Source organism: Delphinapterus leucas, chromosome 3 (assembly GCF_059928025.1).
Source record: "Delphinapterus leucas isolate spDelLeu-1000000601 "Yukka" chromosome 3, BTC_Dleu_Yukka2, whole genome shotgun sequence".
Lineage (NCBI taxonomy): Eukaryota > Metazoa > Chordata > Mammalia > Artiodactyla > Monodontidae > Delphinapterus > Delphinapterus leucas.
Genome location: NC_143131.1, coordinates 57167393 through 57185750, shown reverse-complemented (window position 1 = coordinate 57185750; position 18358 = coordinate 57167393). Strand labels below are relative to the sequence as shown.

General features: G+C 41.1%; 2 protein-coding genes across 3 annotated transcripts in view; both read right to left on the bottom strand.

The window, feature by feature from the left end:
* NAIP (NLR family apoptosis inhibitory protein) overlaps positions 1-9662 on the bottom strand; it is a 35819-nt gene extending 26157 nt beyond the window's left edge. Inside the window, exons 1-5 of the mRNA XM_022595715.2 lie at positions 9550-9662; positions 7927-8083; positions 6828-7401; positions 4990-5089; positions 569-650 (exon numbers count right to left, since the gene is read on the bottom strand). Coding sequence (XP_022451423.2) covers positions 569-650; positions 4990-5089; positions 6828-7398 — 753 coding nt within the window. The 5' untranslated portion in view covers positions 7399-7401; positions 7927-8083; positions 9550-9662. The remainder of the gene's footprint in view (positions 1-568; positions 651-4989; positions 5090-6827; positions 7402-7926; positions 8084-9549) is intronic.
* LOC149749568 (general transcription factor IIH subunit 2) overlaps positions 7289-18358 on the bottom strand; it is a 32100-nt gene continuing 21030 nt past the window's right edge. Inside the window, exons 15-16 of one of the 2 annotated variants that reach the window (XM_030759695.2) lie at positions 9853-9924; positions 7289-7401 (exon numbers count right to left, since the gene is read on the bottom strand). In XM_030759695.2, the coding sequence (XP_030615555.1) occupies positions 9877-9924 (48 nt within the window). In that variant the 3' untranslated portion in view covers positions 7289-7401; positions 9853-9876. Of the gene's footprint in view, positions 7402-9649; positions 9759-9852; positions 9925-18358 lie in introns of those variants that run through there. The other variant, XM_089908975.1, reaches the window with a different exon arrangement.

Below are 18358 nucleotides of genomic sequence, written 5' to 3'. Positions count from 1 at the left end.
GAAGGGTGGTTAGGTATTGAGTAACTGATTCTTCTCTGAAAACTGCACCCAGATTGCTATCTGAAGAAACACTCCTCCCCCACTTTCAGGCCATGTTTTCTGCAGGGTTCTCATCTGAGTCGTGTTAGCCAATAAATTCGCTCTTTTTGCATAAGCAATTTAAGCTGGGTTTTCCCATCACCTGTCACTAGGGAAGCCTTCACGATAGAGCATAAAGTAACCAGCTTTGAGGCCCACTGTGGGTAGTGTGCAGTGGTCTGAATGTCTTATGCGGGCACTCAGATGGGGGTGGCCAAGGGAAGCTAGGAGAGGTGACCTCAGTCAAAGAGGGTAAGACTGCCGGGAAGGCAGACAGACCAATCAAAAGGCAGCCCTGAAAAAAAATTCTAAGGGCTCTAGTTGACCAAGAGAACATGCTTTTCTTCAATCTGCCCAATGGGAGGTAGGAGAATGAAATAAGGGAAGAAAGAAGGAGAGCCCATGACAAAAGAGTGATGCCGCCCCCTTCTCATTCAGATAATAGGTACTCAAAAGCCAACTTGAGAAAAAATTTGTTGTTATAAATTACCGTGATGCCAACAAATCCCTTGTAGCTTTGAATATACTGGGTAATTTCCTCTGAGGATTTCTTACTTTGAAGAAATTCACATCTATAATTAATAAACAGAATTAAAATTTACCCTGATACTGTAATAGAGATGTCCTGTATCTTTATATAACTGCAGTGACACAACGGACATTTGTTAAAACTTACTGCATTGTATGCTTTAAATTGCTCAATTTTATTTTACTTTGATAAAACTGTCAAAAAATTTACCCCAAAACTTATGACAATTATCATTATTCTCATATAATTATTGTTTCCACTAACAACATGTGTAATAATTTAAAACTAAATCTTCAGATTATCTTCTCTCTTGAAACAAAATATAATTCAATCAAAGAGACAGATTTACAGTAATATATAGACTGGAGGGGGTTTTCTTTGTTAAATTCAACTATGGTGACTATATCTAATTCCTGTGGTTAAATAAAAGTTACTGGCAGCAAGGATAACAAACAATAATAAATTTCATCCACTGAAAAACATATATCACTACTCTGTAAAAAAAATACAATGGAAATTAATAAATTGAATTTTTTAAAAAGAGTATATGGAATACATTTTAAAAACACATTCCTGGGCTTCCCTGGTGGTGCAGTGGTTGAGAATCTGCCTGCTAATGCAGGGGAGCAGGGGACACGGGTTCGAGCCCTGGTCTGGGAGGATCCCACATGCCGCGGAGCAACTAGGCCCGTGAGCCACAACTACTGAGCCTGCGTGTCTGGAGCATGTGCTCCGCAACAAGAGAGGCTGCAATAGTGAGAGGCCTGCACACCGCGATGAAGAGTAGCCCCGGCTTGCCACAACTAGAGAAAGCCCTCGCACAGAAACGAAGACCCAACACAGCAAAAATAAATAAATTAATTAAAAAAACCAAAACAAAACATTCCTTTCCACAAAACAGAAGCAATTTTTTTTTTTTTTTTTTTTTGTGGTACGCAGGCCTCTCACTGTTGTAGCCTCTCCCGTTGCCGAGCACAGGCTCCGGAGGCGCTGGCTCAGTGACCATGGCTCACAGGCCCAGCCACTCCACAGCATGTGGGATCTTCCTGGACCGGGACACGAACCCGTGTCCCCTGCATCGGCAGGCAGACTCTCAACCACTGCACCACCAGGGAAGCCCCAGAAGCAATTTTTAAGTTAACTTTAAAAAAATCTCTCTCATTCAAATTTAAGGTTCCTTTCTAGTGATTTTATAGTAACATGAGGGCTGAGAGTCAGGAGGCCAGAACGTTAGTCCCAGTTCTGCCACTAACGGGAAGTGATCAATCTTGCCACTGTTCTCTTATACAGACATGAGAATGTGAACTCCACTAGGTGAGTCATATATTGTTCTAGGGCCACCACTCTGGGTAGCTAAGGTCCCTAGGTTTTAGATGTGCAGATCCTTCCGAGGAGTGCCCCAAACCTGTACGCAACCCAAATTCGTACACAATCCACATAGCACATGACGGACGGGGCCCTCCCCACATGCTTAGTGTGGATTGAGAAGGTGCTCGATAGACACTACTTCTTTAAAAAAATACAACAAAGGGCTTCCCTGGTGGCACAGTGGTTAAGAATCCGCCTACCAATGCAGGGGACACGGGTTCGAGCCCTGATCCGTGAGGATCCCACATGCCGTGGAGAAACTAAGCCCGCAAGCCACAACTACTGAGCCCATGTGCCACAACTACTAAAGCCTGTGCTCTAGAGCCCGCGAGCTACAACTAATGAGTCTGCGCTCTACAGCCCATGCTCCGCAGCAAGAGAAGTCACTGCAATGAGAAGCCCGTGCACTGCAACAAAGACCCAACACAGCCAAAAATAAAATAACAAATAAATTACAAATATATATATAATGTTTAAAAAAATACAATAAAGATCAGCTTATTTTATTTATTTACAATTATTTAGTACACTGAGTACTACGTTTTAATGAGTAGGAGTAGACTCAGATATTGTGTCCATAGTTTATAAAAGCAGCAAACAAAGCCAAAATTGATGCCCCAACTGCTAAGGTTAGAGCACAACCAACAAGAAACTGGGGAATTCTTAGTTCTAATTCCAGCTCTGAAATGTATTGGTTAAGCATATGCTCATGATGACAAACAGGTGGAAGGTGAAACGGTCATGGAATACACGGGAGTTTTTACAAGGCATTTGCTCCATATACTTTACTTATCACCCTTATAACAACCCTACCAGCTATGGATTATCATTTTCATTTTTACACACGAGACTCAGAGGGTCAGTAATGGGGGTCACCAAGTGGCCGGCTCTGTGTATCTGCGAGCCTCTGCACTCTGCCCTGCCCTTTGTATTGATAGCAGCAGACCTTAGCTCCTTCCACCTCTGGAGCTGAGTGCTGGACTCACATATTCTCCCTATGCTTCTCACCTTTCCTTCAGTCCTACGTCAGAGAAGGTGTACCAGGGCCACCCAAGACAGGATGTGCAACTCTTGTTGGTGTTAGACCATCACATGATGGTTGATGTGAATGGTGCTGCTGGGAGTTGTCCAGTGTATAACCCAGTGACACTAAGCATTGTGGCCATGAGAATAAGTGAAGCATTGGCTGAGGCTACAGCTACGACAGGTGCCCAAGAGCCAGGGCTGATATTCACTCGGTACACACCCATGTGGTTCACTGCCAACACTCAGTATGATTGGCTGGGTGTCTATTCTTGATTGGTCAAGGAACCAGAATGACATTCAAAGTATTTAACCATCTGGCTTCCTGTATCCCTATAACTGTCTCATCTGCTTGTCAGGAAGAACTCCCCTCCCTTTCCAATCTCCCTCTCCATCTCTCTCTCTTCCCCTCTTCCTTCTCTCCTTTGTTCCCTTCCTCCCTCCCACCCCCTCACTTTCTTTTCAACCATAAAAGAAATACACATTTGTTTCCCAGAATTTAAACAAGATAGAAGTGAACAAAGCAAAATATGAAAATCCCTCTCCACCTCATCTCCTGACAAACCCAAACCTCAAGAGTTCGATTGTTTGGTTTGTATATTTTCTTAACTTTTTCTATATATATTTCAAACAAGTCCATATATAGGTTGAATGGTTTTAAAGGCTTATACTACACATTATTTTGCATACTGCTTTTTTCACTTAACATATCAGACATACTTCCATTTTTGTGAGCATGGCTGTCCATGTGAAAGATGACTTATCGTAGGTCTGGTTGGACCTACGATCCAACCAGAAACTTCTTTGCATGTGGTAGGTGTATGACAAATATGTTAAAGAAATAAACTATAAGCCGAAGCACACTGCTAGATCCAATGATTAGATTATAGGAAATACAGGAAGTAGAGAAACATGTTAAATGACACCACAGAAACATTCAGCCAAACACAGAGTGTAGGCAATTTTACAGGACAGACTACGTGGCTCCTTCCATGAGTAAGTGACAAGAAAAAGTCAGGGAGGAGGAAATCTGTAAATTAAAAATCTTGAGATATATCAACTAAATGTAATGTATGGACCTTGTTTGGATCCTGATTCAAATCAACCAATGGCAAAGAGAAAGTGAGGTGGGGGGATGTGGACATTTGAACACTGTCTCAGATATTTGATGTTATTGAGGAATTACTGTTAATCCTCTTTAGAAGACAGAATGATACTGTGGTTATGTTTCTTTAAAATATTTTTATATTTTAGAGTTATATACTAAAATACCAACAAGTGACATTATATGATGTCTGGGATTTGCTTTAAAATAATTTGGTTATTTTTATTTCTGGGGAAGGAGTGGGTGAGAGATGGATGACATATGATTTGGCCATGTGTTGATAAGTGTTCTCTCTACTTGTATATGAAATTTTCCAAAATGAAAGTTTTAAAAATTGTTAAAGGAATGAATCTGTATTTGGTAGATACAGAGCCATGTAGAAAATACTAGTAAACGTAACATTAGAAATAATTTTTAAAAGCACTTCATTTTCTAAGCAGAGAACTCAAGACCATTGTAATAATCAAAACTCTTACTGAGTTTTTGAAATACAATGTTTTCATTTGGTATATATTCAGCAGTGCATGAAACCACTTGTAATAATGTTTTAAACATTGTCTTACTTTCCAACTTCCTTTATGTACCATTTTATATCATCCCTATGCAAATTATTCCTGTTTATTAAGGCAGATCCTGAAACTTATACTTGGCAAAACATATCTTAGTATTTTGGATAATAAAACAGTAAGAAACTATTTTGAAATTATATAATTAAAAATTTTCACGATATCATCAGGGCTTTCTTGCTTGAATGAATCCTGGAGTGTTCCAATTTCGGAGAGAGAAAGATCAAAACTGAAGGTTCTACTCTGGGAAGGTGACTCTTGCCTTTAGTTTTGTTTTGTCTTAAAAAAAAATTACAAGCAAAAAATATTTATCTACTTACTTGGGGAACCACTTGGCATGTTCCTTCCAGGGGTCATCATCATCTTCCCAATTTCCTAAACAGCCACCACAGGAAAAGCACTGTACAGTGTCACGTTTACCTGCATATGAAGGAAGACACTTAGACTGCCCGGCAACAGCACCATGGAATGGTCCAGAAGGGGTGTCTCCAGAAGTTGACTGCTCTGTGCATGAATGAGACACGCTCCATCCCATCTGCCCACTCACACTCTCATCTGGCTGAATCCTCATCCACAGCCCCGCTGCCCTAAGCGACCATTTCCTAAGCCTGGGACCCCACCTCTCAGATGTGGCACACACAGAGCTCTAAGCTGTTGGGCTCAGTATGCTCACTGAAGTAGTGGGGAAGCAGAGGAATCCCCCGCGCTCATGAAGTAAAGCGCAGTTAGAAGGTCTAAGCTGTAGCTTTGCTATGAAATTTCAGTGGAAACTTAGGCACATTTCTTTTTTTTTTCCTTCACATTTGACATTTGTATTTGACAAGTATATTTTTCTTTTCTGACAACTGTTTTTAGGGGAACTACAAAGGGATCAACACACTAGCTTTCAAAACTAAGAAGAAAACTTACTTGAGGTTTAAGGCATTTTGAGATGTAAATGGTACACAAACTGGTAGGCAAATTACAATCAAACTACAGACTCCAACTTTTTTGAACACGACAGAAAGATCCGTTTTTTCTGCGTTTTACTCTGCTTCAGTCTCTATGTCAATTAGGACATTAACTATAACATCTTGAAGAAATAAGTGATAAGCACACTGTGACATCTGGGGAATTCTATACCGGAAATCTCTTAAATTTTCTTCTTGGGTCCAACTTGGGTAACACCATCAAGGTGAATTTCTTCAGCTTCTGCTATTAATTAATTAACAATAGTAACAATTAACATTTGATATATCCAACATACACTGTGTGCCAAGCACTATGCAGTGTACCTGAGATGAATTGAAATATTTTGTTTCTTTTTTTTTTAACTTTTTATTTTATATTGGAGTACAGCCGATTAACAATGTTTGATAGTTTCAGGTGCACAGTAAAGCTACTCAGCCATACATATGCATGTATCCTTTGTCCCCCAAACTCCCCTCCCATCCAGCCTGCCACATAACATTGAGCAGAGTTCCCTGTGCTATACAGTAGGTCCATGCTGGTTATCCTTAGGCACATTTCTTAAACTCTTTGAGCCTCAATGAAGTCAACTGTGAAATGGGGGGAAAGGGCAAGTTTGTCAGATTAGTATTAATGCTTAGTCCATGCCTAGCATCAAGTAGGTACTCAGTAAATGATAGCTGTTTTTGTTATCACAATTCTCACTCAGACCTGTCATAACATTTATGGCGTGGCTAGGATAATTCAAACAAAGTATCATTTTCTGAGATGCAACTTGCCCTATATGTTAGAGTTAGCTTTAAGGTTAAAACAAAAACAAAAACAAAAACCCTACAATACTGCTGCAATTAAAAGAATCAAAGAAAGATCATTTCAGAGCAGCAAAAGGAGGATGGGTGAGAAGGAGACTGGGGTCAGGCTGACCTCACAGCTTATTTTCAGGGCCTTAGAAATCCAGTCAAGTATTGTCTAAGGTCCAAAGTTTTAGGAAAAGTCACTATCTTATTTTTTATATATTTTTGGTAAATTGACATGTACTACACATAAAATAAAGCTAAAGTGAAATTACTGAAGTTGAATTTTAATAAAAGAGACCTTATACCTAATATAACACATTGACCAAGTGAGGAAAGATTTACAATATTGCAACTGAAATATGGAACCTAAACTTAATTCCAGCAAAATATTTCAGAAAATGACTTCAAACTACCTGTAAAGACAAAGCCAGCAGCTGAGAGCTCCCTTGGGGCTGTCCCTTGGGCATAAAATGGCCATTTCTTGTAGGATTTGAGTCTGGCCTTCTCTTCTTGGTATCTTGCTTTGTCGTCCCTCCTCAACTTGTTCTCTGGATTCTTTACTCTTATATCATACTTGGCAATGTTACCAACATCTTTGCCCAAAAGGAACTCACAATCCGGACGGAACTTCTTATGGTCTTCCATGGGGAGTCTCTGGAGGCTGGTACCAAAGAGGATTAAGCTACAGCAGAAGCACTGAACCCCAGATTTTATGTCAGTGAAATAAAACCCAGCCGCTGCCATCTCCTGGGGTGTCCATGCACTGTAGGCCTCATAGGTCACAAAAGTCTTTAACCTTTTTGCTTCACTGCGCATTTGGGAATTAAAGCCTTTTTGCATTTTTTCTCGTGCTTTCTGCTGCTCTTTTTCTAGTTCCTTTACATATTGAAGCACATCTATGCCTAGAAGACCAGACAGCTCCGGGAGCAAAGCATAATCAAACTGGGAAATCCTCTCGTCAGGCGCTTCCTCCTGGGCGGCCATTTTCTGAAAAGGGGAAGAAAATGTTCGTGAACATCGCCACCTGGTTTACTAGTCCTGAGGTTTGTTTCAACCCTTTATTCTTTCTGTTTTTTCTTCTGAATAACATTGATCTTCTGCTCATCATTTAGCCCAATTCAGAGCAAATATGCTAGTAGGTCTGTGACAGCAGACCTTTATCCTGACCTCAACAGTAAGGTCACCTATGGAGTCCAAACAGTTGGAGGGCCCCTTATCAGAGCATCAATTGTCACTTAAGTTAAAGGCATAAAATAGGGGATACCCATATCATCATATAACAAGTTCAAAGATGCGTGCTTGTATTCTCAACATTTCAAGAATCAACAAGGTATTCCATTTAATACCTACAGGTGGAGTTGGATATTTCCACTCTACCAGCTTTGCTCTATGTGCCCCGCCTTAATCCAGCTCAGCTGATTTAGAATTTGCCCATCTACCCACATTTCCGCAACAGTTGCAGCTAATTGAAGATCTTGATTAAGCCCAAGCATGCCCTTCATTTGGCAGTACCTAATGCAAGGAAAAGAGCTCCTTTGTCACTAATATGTTCAGTACATTTCAGCAATGGTTCCTCAGGAAGCTCTATCGGTCCACAAGGTTACTTGGCTTTTTGACTGAAGAGCTCCTTCATTTCAGTTGTCTCTTCATGCCCTCTCCCATAGAGTCCCTTTAGTGGATATGAGATGAGGGTCACATTCCAAACAAAAGAAATATCTGCCCAATTCTCCCTCTGGTATCATGTTCCTTCCCTTTACAGAAGGAACCGGCCAAAGCTTGGTGGACTTGGCAGCCTAGGGCTCTTTCTTAGTACTTTCATTTTTGCCAAAACAGCCCAAACCATGAAAAGTGGGAAAGAGATTTAGAACCAGGGATGCCAGGCTGGCTGCTGAGGCCTTCCTTATTTGCCTCACTATTCTTGGCTGACTTTTCCTCTGTCCTTCTTTCTGTTTTAACCCATTTAGCTGGTCCTTCTGGCTCTGGGTCTATCACCTTTAAATTCCATTGCTGGGGGCGGGGGAGGGATAAATTGGGAATTTGGGATTAACAGATACCCATTACTACATATAAAATAGATAAACAACAAGGATCTACTATATAGCACAGGAAACTATATTCAATATCTTGTAATAACCTATAATGGGAAAAGAATCTTAAAAAAAAGATATATATATATAAGTGAATCACTGTGCTGTACACCTGAAACATTGTGAATCAACTATACTTCAATACATTTTTTAAAAATAGCAAAAAAAATATTTCATTGCTGTGCTTTTCTTCCCATGAATAATTATAGTACTAGGGCAAAGTCAAACCCGGATGGCCTCAGCAGCCAACCTGGCAGCAGTGGTTCTACGTCTTTCTCCCACTTTTCATCTTTTTTTCTCCTAAACAAAGCCGGAGCCAGCATTTAAATTAAGTCAAAAACTGTTCCCGGGACTTCCCTGGTAGTCCAGTGGGTGAGACTCCACCCTCCCAATGCAGGGGGCCCAGGTTCCATCCCTGTTCGGGGAACTAGATCCCTCATGCATGCTCCAACTAAGTCCGCATGCCACAACTAAAAAAAAAAAAAAAAGGATCCCGCATGCTGCAACTAAGACCCGGTACAGCCAAAATAAGTAAATAAATAATAAATAAATTTAAAAAAATTTGTTCCCATTATCCCATTCACACTGCCAACTTCAGCAAGTACACAGGGTCAGATAACTGAAAAAACTCACAAGACTCTACACAGTATACTTACTTCAGAATTTAATAAAGGTAGAGGATAAGGTACAAAAATACATCAGAGAGGTCTCAGACTCCAGCCCCAGTTTCTAGGACCCTTTCTCTGTTGTTCAGGACATGCTTCATTTTAGGTAATGAACCACCTAGATATCTGCAAGGTACCTTGGTCTCAGGGAAACCACACTGTCACCTGAGGAGGGGTCTTTTATGCCGCTCCAGTCACGTGGCCCAAAGTAGGCTGCCTGACCAGTCTCAAACAAGCTGGTACGGGCTGCCCCCTGGTCTCTCAGATCCTAGCACAGGGCTACATTCATCGCTAGTTAGTATGTTTCATTTAGGTTTGGCCAACAGACAACACCATGGCTCCAGGCCTCCCTGGAGATAAATAAGCACAGGGTGGCAACAAACCAGCTGGAATCAATCCTGCACTTCTACAGCAAAGTTCAGTCGTCAGTTTTGCTGGTATCCGGGCCATTTCCAGGAGGAGAGAAGATCTCCAAGGCCCTCTTCAGGTTTCATGCTCATTAATTACAAGTGCTATGAGTACCAGTGATGCTGCTGTGTCGTGCAAAGGATTTAAATCCACACCTGTATGACTCCAGTGCCTGTCCTCTTGCCTCCAAAGAGAGAAACAAGAGTAAGAGAAATAAGAGGGTCATAAGTTTAGGTGTGGAAGAAAAGCACTTTTGCCAGAGATGGTAATTTACTTACCTAGAGGTTTATCCAGAGCCCCGGTCAAATGGAAGGAGAATGCGTAGTGTAAATACGAATGCTCTCTTTGTCCTTTAGTGGGAAGCAGTGAGAACATATTTGAGGAACTGAAACTCAAAACAAGTTGCAGTTTTCTGAGAAATCACCAGTAAGTGGTCTAGGGTGCTGAGTCAGCAGGGCTTAGTCAGGAACCAAAAGGTCTCACAAAACCTACCAAGTCCCATAGCAGAAGTGTTTTATTCTAAATAATTTAAGATTGGTTAACATTTCTGGTGCTAGTATAAGTCTTATTTCTTTGACGGCAGTTTCCATCTTTCTGGTATCTTTTAGGGTTTTCTCTCTTATCCGTGGGTTATAAAATTTCAAAGTTATCGTGTCTCAGTGTGGGTCTTTCTACATTCATTGGACCCAGTGGACTTGTTTCAAGCTGAACGTGTGGGCCTCCCATCAGTCCTGGGAAATTATCTTCTATAATTTCTTTGGTAATTCCCTACTGCCTACTATCCTCTTTTCCCTCTTTCTGGTATTCCCATTATTCAGATGGGAATTTATCACTGAAGTTCGTATCTTTTTTTTTTTGCTCACATATTCTCCCGTGCTTTGGCTTTACTTTCTCGGAGGTTTCCTCTTCATTATCTTCCAACTTTCCAATAAAAATTCTTTTTTAATATTTATTTATTTGGCTGCACCGGGTCTTAGTTGCGGCACGCGGGATCTTTCAGTTGGGGCACGCGGGATCTTAGTTGCGGCATGCAGGATCTAGTTTCCTGACCATGGATGGAACCTGGACACCCTGCATTGGGAGCGTGGAGTCTTAACTACCGGGCCACCAGGGAAGTCCCACCAATGGTAATTATTAAGTTCAGCAATTATATTTTCAATTTCCCACAGCTCTTTCTTGTTGTCTGTTTCTTATTTTCACAAGATCTGATTTTTTTAGCCAACGCAATCTTTTATGAACCTCTCCTATACTGTCAAATGACAAAATTAAAACAACTTAATAATGAGTTTGTTGTCCTTCAGTCAAGGGAAAGCAATCCATAGACTGGGGGGAGCACACTGTCTCACAGCGCTCCTCCAGAGGGATGGGGGGAAAGAGTGGGTTTTATAGAGAAGAGGCATGATTGGCTAAGAGGTCAGGGATTCATTATACATCTAGCAGGTCAGGCAAACTAGGTAAAGCTGAGTTGGGGGATTGTGATTGGTTTATATTAGGTTTCCTTGACAGGTGTTTCCTGTAAGTGCAGGCTGACTTGGGTTTAGATTTGTGACTTGGGTCGGGCCACTGAGGCAGCCCCCATTTTGTGGGTCCCGATATACAAATTATCTTTATCAGTACTAATACAAATAAAGTTCACCTGCCTCCTGAATGATCTGTTTCCTCCAAGGCTAATTACCATTTACCTTTTTGTTCATTTTTCACATTACCAGCTTTCCTCAAATGTGTACTGATCCTTGGTTTTCAATTCATGTTTGAAAATTAGGCGATTTCAAGGCTGACTGATCAAAATTATGGCCAAAAACTCTGATGAAAAGCCACATGAGTGTGACCTGAACCTAAGCCCTTTACTTTATGGAGAACAGATTGGGGAGCCAAGATTTACCCTGGAGAAGCCCTCAATGTCAGAGAAACACCTCAGAAAATGATTTCAAGTTAGCTGTAAAGTCAGAGCTAGTAGCTGAAAGCTCACTTGGTGTGTTCCTTGAGCACAGAATGGCCAGTTCTTGAAGTATTCTTCGTTTTGGGATGCCCAGGGCCCACCCTAGCTCCTCTAAGTCAGCTGAAACAGTTTATTCCATTTTTTTAGAAGAGAAGAATCCACTAATTTTTTGCCTCAGTGTTAATAACACCTGCATATTAAATAGTCTGATGGTGGGGTGGATGGAGTCAATTGTCTCATGCAGATACTTTAATTTAGTCTCTTGATTTTCAGCCCTTCCCATCATTCCTGTCCGCCTTCAACCTGGCTTTCTGGGCCCCCAGCTGCTCCAGGGTTCTGTACAAAGTACAGAGTCTCCCAGGGGTTACATGTGTATTCAGGCTGTGGGCTCCTTTGGTCTGTTTCACTGGTTACTACCATTCCATTTGAGTTTCCACCTTCCAAAAATTTGTTAAAATATTCTGTATGCTGATGGTCCCCTCCTGCTTTCTTAATTTTTCTGGGTTTATAGTTTTAAAAATCATTTCAATAATATTGTGTAATTATTACCAACAATAACTAAATTTTGCTTAGAGCCTACTACTTGCCAGGCACAGTTCTAAAAACCTTAGATATGTCCATTTAATCCCTTTAACAGTCCAAATGAAGTAGCTATTTTTATTACCTACAATTTACGGATGAGAAAACCCAGGCACAAAGGGGTTCAGATTAACCAGACAGTCTGGCAACAGAGTCTGCACTTTGAACCACTGTGTTTGGCTGCTATAAAGGCTAGATATTAAGGAAAGGCAAACCCAGGTGTCCTAGAAAGCTCATGCTCTCTCCATTTTGGTAGTTTAGCCAATTGCTGAGTTAGCAAGTCTTCAAGCTGTTACCAGCCTCATCGGCATGTGAACTCCTCTAGCCAAGCTCTGGTCCAACAGGACCCTTTACCCAGCCAAGAAGCAACCATTGTTAAATAGCTGACCCCTCCTAACTTTTGTATTAACACATATAACAAGGACAGTGTTTTTTTGAAACACTTTCCCCGGTACATCCAGCTGCTCCTAGACCAGCAATTCTTTTTACAGGAAGTTCAGAGGTCAAGGGAACCTCTCTGCACTGCTGACTGTTCTGCCTGTAAAATTTTGCCCAATCAACCTTACTTTTCATCTATGATGTTATGTACATCTGTGTCCAATGCACATTACAGTTACTGTAGCACCCTGTAGATTTTGTTGCCGTTGTGAATTTTTTTTTTTACTATTCTATTTTCTAAATGTTTATTGACGATGTATAGGACTCTTTCTGATCTACTTTTTAAAATATAAATGTATTTTATTTCTTTATTTTTGGCTGCATTGTGTCTTCGTTGCTGCATACGGGCTTTCTCTAGTTGTGACAAGCAGCTCCTACTCTTCGTTTTGGTGCGCGTGCTTCTCATTGCGGTGGCTTCTGTTGTTGCAGAGCACAGGCTCTAGGCACGCGGGCTCAGTAGTTGTGGTGCATGGGCTCAGTTGCTGTGCGGCACGTGGGATCCTCCTGGCAGGGCTCGAACCCGTGTCCCCTACATTGGCAGGGGATTCTCAATCACTGCACCACCAGGGAAGTCCCTGGTCTACTTTTAATATATGATTGTAAATCCTCTTGAATTTTCTAAGTAGATATTTGTATTATCTGAATATTTTGAGGGGCTTCCCTGGTGGCGCAGTGGTTGAGAGTCCGCCTGCCGATGCAGGGGACACGGGTTCATGCCCCGGTCTGGGAGGATCCCACGTGCCGCGGAGCGGCTGGGCCCGTGAGCCATGGCCACTGAGCCTGCGCGTCTGGAGCCTGTGCTCCGCAACGGGAGAGGCCACAACAGTGAGAGGCCCGCGTACTGAAAAAAAAAAAAAAATTCTAATACAAATAACTTCTTAAGGAGAATCTAAAGAAATGAAAAATCAATTCCAGGTTTAGGATTTGGTTTCTGTAAAGCTACCTGAGTTAATTTTTTTTTTAAGTTCAGAAGAATTCTATGACCAGGAACCTGTTTTTTAAGTTATCTATGTATCTCTGTAATATGATTAGAGGCAGTGGTTCTCCTACTTTAGCATTTATTACAGTCACCTGGAGGACTTGTTAAAACACAGATTGCTAAGCCTACTCCCAGAGTCTCTGATTCAATAGGCCTGTGATGGGGCCCAAGAATATGCATTTCTAACAGGTTCCCGATGATGCTGCTGATGCTACTGATCCAGACACCACCCTGAGAATCACCGATTCCAGAGATCCTTAAAAGTTCCCTCTTCCTCTAAAGAATCGATTCTAAATACCTAAAATCCAAATCGAATTATCCCCTAAAACGGGTATATCCCAGAAAAGCCTGACACCTAAAAGTTAAAAGATTCTGCCCTAATAAGGGACAGAGAAGAGACTGGCCAGGCCAAAGTGCGTTAATTGGCGGCCTGCAAGCAAGTTTTATTTAGCCCGTGTGGTTTTAAAAAATTAGACGTCAACATTTAAAACTTAGGAGAATTCACTTAAAAATCCAGTTTTTCAGTTTCTGTTTAAATATCAAAATATACTGCCCGAGGGAAACTACATTCTCAGAAAGAAAAAATAGGCTGTGACTGAGTAATAGTTACCTCCTTTGAAAAAACGTTTTTCTTTTGGACTAGGTAACAAATGCACATGTATAAAATTCAAAAGATACAAAGAAAGGTGTACGGTGAAATCGACATCTCTCTTCTACCCGAGCCCAGCATCTAGAGGCTGCCTCCTTTACATGGAACCAGTGCTTTCCAGATGCTACCACTTTGCATTTACCTGGCCCCTTTTCAAGTATTTGCCTGGTCCCCTCAGGCATCTGAATTTGCATCTGAGCCCATTTTACAGCCCCTCTTCTGCATTCCCAGGCACTTGGTTTATCATTAGCACTTTCACACTTCTTTTTTTTAATTAATTAATTTTTTATTTTTATTTTTTAGCCACGCCACGCGGCATGTGGGATCTTAGTGCCCCAACCAGGAATCGAACCCATGGCCCCTGCAGTGGAAGTGCAGAGTCTTAACCACTGGACTGCCAGGGAAGTCCCCATGCTGACGTCTTTAAAGGTCTGCCTCTTAGACTGGGAGGGTCACAGAGCCACAAGGTTAGGGTTTGTGTCTTCTTCTTGGTGTCTATATCCTGACGGCTAGGGTCTCATCAGACAGACAGCAGGTGTACAAGGCTTGTTGAGTGAATTAATGAATAAATGAACAAACTGTGCATTACTTCCAGGGCTCTGGCCTGAGGTGTGACTCAAATAACAATTTAGTCACATGAAATCAAGAATTTAAATCCCATAAGAACCCCATCAGTCTCCCAAGAAGGGAATTAGAAAATGTGGAAAGAAAATAATGACTCTTCTATTCTTATAGAACTGGACCCAAAAGGGGTATTAGGACACTCCTGAGGCTACTTCCCAGAAGCATGACAATCTCCTGTGCCCTTTTCTTCCTTACTATAGGCCTCAGGGACTCAAACTTCTCGCCCTTTCGCCTAAACTCTATCACCTACTAAAGATCATGGGACTCTACCACCCCACTTCCCAAGGGCTGGTTGTACCCTTTCTTTCTCACCACTCAAGAAATTATTTCATGTTATAAATTTGCCGATCACTACAGAGATACAGACAGCTGAACACAGGACCACAAACATGAGGAATTTCACAAAGTATTGAGAAATCTTACAAAATGTTTACAGTTCTTCCCTACTGCCATTCCGAGCAGCAGAAGCCCTGTTGTTCCCGCACTGTTTCAACATACATTAGTGTTTGATTATGGCATGTACTCAAATATACAGTGGGTTACCTGTGCTTCTTAAATACAGGACTTACATGCTTTTAATCTACTTATCTCTCTTCTTCAGCCTCCAAATACTACTGCAATCTTCACCTTGCAGTTATTCTCAAGGGCAAACAAGGTCACAACAAACAGAAACTGTGCACATATTGCCACATATAGGTGGAAATGTATTGTTTGCACTATGACCCAAATAAATGAAAAAGAAATTTTATTACAGTTCCCCTCCAACCTCCAGTTCCATACCTATTACCTTATTTGATGAACATGATTGCTTTCAGGCCCTCAACTAACAGCTAACATTAGCTACATTACTTTCATCTCCCTCACCACAACTTCCCAGGATTCCATAAGTTTTATTATTTTTGAATACTTAATTCATTTACAGGGCTTAAAATTGTTAACTATATAAAAATATTTTAAAATAATTCTTACTCTCCACTGTGCTACACCACCACCCCAGGCAACCATTTTTATTAGTTCCCTATGTATTCCAGTGTTTCTTTTTATTTAAAAAAAAAAAAAATTTTTTTCGGCCATGTGGTGCGTCTTGTGGGATCTTAGTTCCCCGACCAGAGATCGAACCCGTACACCCTGCAATGGAAGCGCAGAGTTTTAACCACTGGACCGCTAGAGAATTCCCTCATTTTTTTAAAAGACAGCTTTCTTGAGATATACTTCACGTACATGTAACGTAACTTATTCAAAGTGCATAATTCAGTGGTTTTTAGTATGTTCACAGAGTTGAACAGCCATCACCACAATCAATCTTAGAACATTTTCATCACTCGAAGAAGAAACTCTATACCCATTAAAATTCACTCTTTTCCCCAGCTGTTTGTAGTATTCCCCTACAATCTTTATTTTTGTAAGGTCCATAGTGATGTCTCCTCTTTCACTCGATCTTAGTAATTTGAGTCTTCTTTTTTTTTCTCTTGGTCAACTTAGCAAAATATTTGTCAATTGGTTGAACCAACTTCTTGTTTCATAGACTTTCTCTATTGTTTTCCACTGTTTCTTTTTGCTAAGAAAAATATATATTCTTATTTTTCCTTCTTCCTTACATAACAGGTAGCATACTATATATTCTGAACACTAGTATATTCTGAAGAATGTACTTCAGGTCGAAGGAAAATGATCCTCAACAGATCTGAGATGTAAGAATAAATCAAGAGCCATGAAAGTGGTAAATATGTGATTAAATCTTAATAAATACTGATTAAAACAAATATAAATGTCTAGTGAAACACCAAAAGAATTAAATGTACAACAATAATAATAAATAAGTGAGGAAGGAGGAAAGTGAGGTTAAATGTGTTATCCGTGGGGAGGGTAAATGTACAAGTTAACTTTAGGTTTTGATGTTATGAAGGAGTACTGGAAGCAGCGCTTCCTCAGATTCTCTTGGCCACGTCCTTCTTTCCAAGGTGCTGCCCGCCTCCTCCTCTGCACTGCTGCTGCCTTTGCCCAGCTTCCTGAGCGGGCTGGAGTCCAAACTGAACTACACCAAGCCTATCTGACCTTCCAGAGTTGGCTGCAACGCCACACCACTGAGCCTGACAGCTGGCTCCCTTAGCAGTTACCAAAGGACCAGATGACACAGCCCTGTGTGGCAAGCCTTGGCTAGTGGGAAATGGAAGAAGTTAGGAAATTGCATTACCCTCCCCTCCTCCCTTCGACAGACTGTGCAGAGGGGCAGCTTCTCTTTATAAACCTTCTGGAGAAGTCCCAAACTCTAAGTGAACACACTTGCTGGGAGACTCCTATGACTCTTCACAGTTTGTTATCAAGCCTGGCCACTGTGATAACATATTGTTTCTCCTTGTCTCACTTTCCCTTTTTTTCCTTAACCATACTTCCCTAGATCTGCATCTCCCAAATAAAGCAACAATACTTTCACCTTTGCCTGAGGTTCTACTTTCTAGAGGACCCAAGTTAAGGAATTACGTGTACTGTAATTTCTAGAATAACCTCTAAAAGAATAAAAATAGAGTATACAATTTCCAAACTAGTTTAGGAAAACAAAGAATGGTGGGAAACAAGCAATCCAAAAAAGGGCAAGAGGGACTTCCCTGGTGGTACAGTGGTTAAGAATCCTTCTGCCAATGCAGGGGACACAGGTTTGATCCCTGGTCCAGGAAGATTCCACATGCCGCAGAGCAACTAAGCCCGTGCACCACAACTACTAAGCCTGCACTCTAGAGCCCGCGTGCCACAACTACTGAAGTCTATGCACCTAGAGCCCATGCTCCACAACGAGAAGCCACCACAATGAGAAGCCTGCACACCACAATGAAGACTAGCCCCCACTTACCGCAACTAGAGAAAGCCTGCACGCAGCAACGAAGACCCAACGCAGCCCAAAATAAATTTTAAAAAACAAACAAAAAAAGGCAAGAAAGAAGAGAAAAATGAAGATGGAGTAGTTGAAACAAATAGCACAAAGATGGCAGATTTAAACCAAAATGTATCAGTAGGCACATTAAATATAAATGGACTAAATGCTTCAGTTAAAACAAAATGACTTTCAGGAAAATAAAAAAGAATATGAAGTGAAATGTATACATTCAAAAGTATTTAAAATGAATCTAATTTTCATAATGAATTTTAAGCTTTAAGGAGTTCTCTAATCAAACAGAACTCAGAAAGACATACTATTCAGAAAGATTCCTAATGTTAAAAAGTTTCCTTCATTATTGTAGTATACTGTGGAGTTCCATGAGGGAAACTAAGGCCAGAACTAACAGTATTATTAGATCACCATTTTTATTTCTATAATCTAAAACAAACCAGGATTTTCTCTATAATTTTTTAAAAATTTACTTATTTATTTTTGGCTTCATTGGGTCTTCGTTGCTGCACGCGGTCTTTCTCTAGTTGTGGCGAGCGGGGGCTACTCTTTGTTGCAGTGTGCCGGCTTCTCATTGTGGTGGCTTCTCTTGTTGCGGAGCACAGGCCCTAGGTGTATGGGCTTCAGTAGTTGCGGCACGCGGACTCAGCAGTTGTGGCTCGTGGGTTCTAGAGCGCAGGCTCAGTAGCTGT